Source organism: Lolium perenne, chromosome 4 (genome assembly GCF_019359855.2).
Source record: "Lolium perenne isolate Kyuss_39 chromosome 4, Kyuss_2.0, whole genome shotgun sequence".
NCBI lineage: Eukaryota > Viridiplantae > Streptophyta > Magnoliopsida > Poales > Poaceae > Lolium > Lolium perenne.
Window position 1 is genome coordinate 28955229 of NC_067247.2, and position 1813 is coordinate 28957041.

Consider the following 1813-nt stretch of genomic DNA (forward strand, 5'->3'; position numbering starts at 1 on the left):
CCAGGCGGGAGATCCTGACGACTCGTGTGTTCGTCGATCTACGTTTTCCCTGGCAATTTTCGACACAAGAACAATCCAGCTGCTACTGCTAGGTAGATCGACATGGGTTCCCTGATGGCTGGGTGGAGCTCACACGTGCTCCAGGACGACAACAAAGGTACTCCCGATTCCAAAGTGCACCGATCGATGGTTCACATTAATATTCATCTTGATTTCTATGATCGATATGCAGTTGGTTTCATGAGGAACCGGTCGCTGACCAAGGAGGAGGTGAAGGCCTTCTGGCGGCAGCACAAGAAGCCGGAGGTCGACAACGACGGCGGGACCGTCGAGGTCACCCCGCCGCCGCTTGCTTCATCTCCACACGTAGTTGCCGATTTTATAAAATCGCCTGCGTCGGATTTGGGCTCGTCAATTGATCTGGCTAAGTAGTGATTATGTTTCTCCTCTGCTCGCATGTGTTCGTCAGCCGGAGAGCCCGAGGTCGCTGCGTCCGTCCACTCTGTCTCACGTCCGCTCATCGCCGCCGGAGATGACTCGCACCGACGGCGGCGACACCGACGCTGCTGATAGCCCCAGCACGAGCCGCGACTGGTACGTATCTAGCTTCAGCATTTGTACATATATAGTACGTACATATACCGAAGTCCTATTCAGACGTCACCACCCCAAAAGAAAGTTCCGAAATCAAGTCAACCAGCGATCAGCATTGAAATTTCCATATTTAACATGATGGTATCATATTTGTGTGCGTGCCCTTTCATTCGCACAGGTGGACGAGGAGCAGCTGGGCGTTCCTCAACGAGCCGCCGCCGCCGCCACAGCGCGCAGGAGGAGGCGTTGGGCAAGGCGCCACCGCCGCCGTCTGACCCTACTTATCGTGCTCGTGCCACGACTCACCATAACCGGCGACGCCGAACCAACAGTCGTACACGTGCTTAACTAATAAGTGGCAGTACTGCCACCTTCTGTACGTGCGCCGGTCGATCTGATGCGGAGCGGAGACCTGCTAAACTAGCTAGCTAGCTAAGCTTGATATTCGTCTAAGTACACCCCAAACCGTATGAGCGGTAGCTATCATGCGTGTAGCAAGTAAATTACGTTGTAATCTTTGTGAATCTCACGGTTATGGCGCAGCGGCCAATACTAATTGTTGGTGCCTCTTTGTGAATCTTGTGTACTCTTTGTGAATCTCACGGATGGTTCGGATCGCGCCACGATGGTCAGCCAGGTCGTGACCGATGGACTGCAGTCTCACTGATTTGTTGGTGCCTCTGGCGCACCGGAATGCCATCGTGTTTAACCTTTCAGTGGAGTCCATAATCAGGAAAAGCCCAGGATACAACATGGAGTAAAGCGGGCCTCATTAGCAGATACCCCATCACGCACCGCATCTCAATTTATGCCGGTTGTGACCTAAAATATGGCCCGCTCAGGGCATCTCCAACGGGGCGACCCAAACCGCGCCCGCGCGTCCGGATCGAACAAAAATGCGGCCCAGCGCGCGGACCCATCCCTAAAACGGATGGCCGCGGCGTCCGGGAAGATCCAAACCCGGCCCAAATCTGGGACGAGTTTGCGTGGCCGCGGACACCGAATGCTGGTCGCTCGCGTCCACCCTTTGTCCGCCCCTGGCCCGCCTGTCTGTCTCCAAAAACAGAAACACTCCACTCCAGTCCCAAAACCTAGAGATGGCCAACCTGCCGACTGCCCCCGCCACCGCCAGCACCGCCACCATCGGAGACGAGGCACAGCTCGCGGACGTTGCCGCTCCTCTCGTGTCGGAGGCTTCTGAACTGGATGCTCCGGTGGT

At 55.8% G+C, this 1813-nt stretch overlaps 1 protein-coding gene across 1 annotated transcript; it reads left to right on the forward strand.

The window, feature by feature from the left end:
* Positions 1–1173, forward strand: LOC127348292 (uncharacterized). The gene is made up of 4 exons (XM_051374366.2): positions 1–157; positions 233–366; positions 470–594; positions 773–1173. The coding sequence occupies exons 1-4, from the start codon at positions 103–105 to the stop codon at positions 867–869; spliced, it is 411 nt and encodes a 136-aa protein (XP_051230326.1). The 5' UTR covers positions 1–102; the 3' UTR covers positions 870–1173.
* Positions 1174–1813: the final 640 nt, after the last annotated feature.

What these genes read in the sequence shown, in the direction of transcription:
- LOC127348292 (XM_051374366.2), top strand. Translation starts at nt 103, where the DNA reads ATGGGTTCCCTGATGGCTGGGTGGAGCTCACACGTGCTCCAGGACGAC. An exon ending in GCTCCAGGACGACAACAAAG is followed by an intron (nt 158 to 232) that starts GTACTCCCGATT and finishes ATCGATATGCAG; the next exon opens with TTGGTTTCATGAGGAACCGG. An exon ending in CGCTTGCTTCATCTCCACAC is followed by an intron (nt 367 to 469) that starts GTAGTTGCCGAT and finishes TGTGTTCGTCAG; the next exon opens with CCGGAGAGCCCGAGGTCGCT.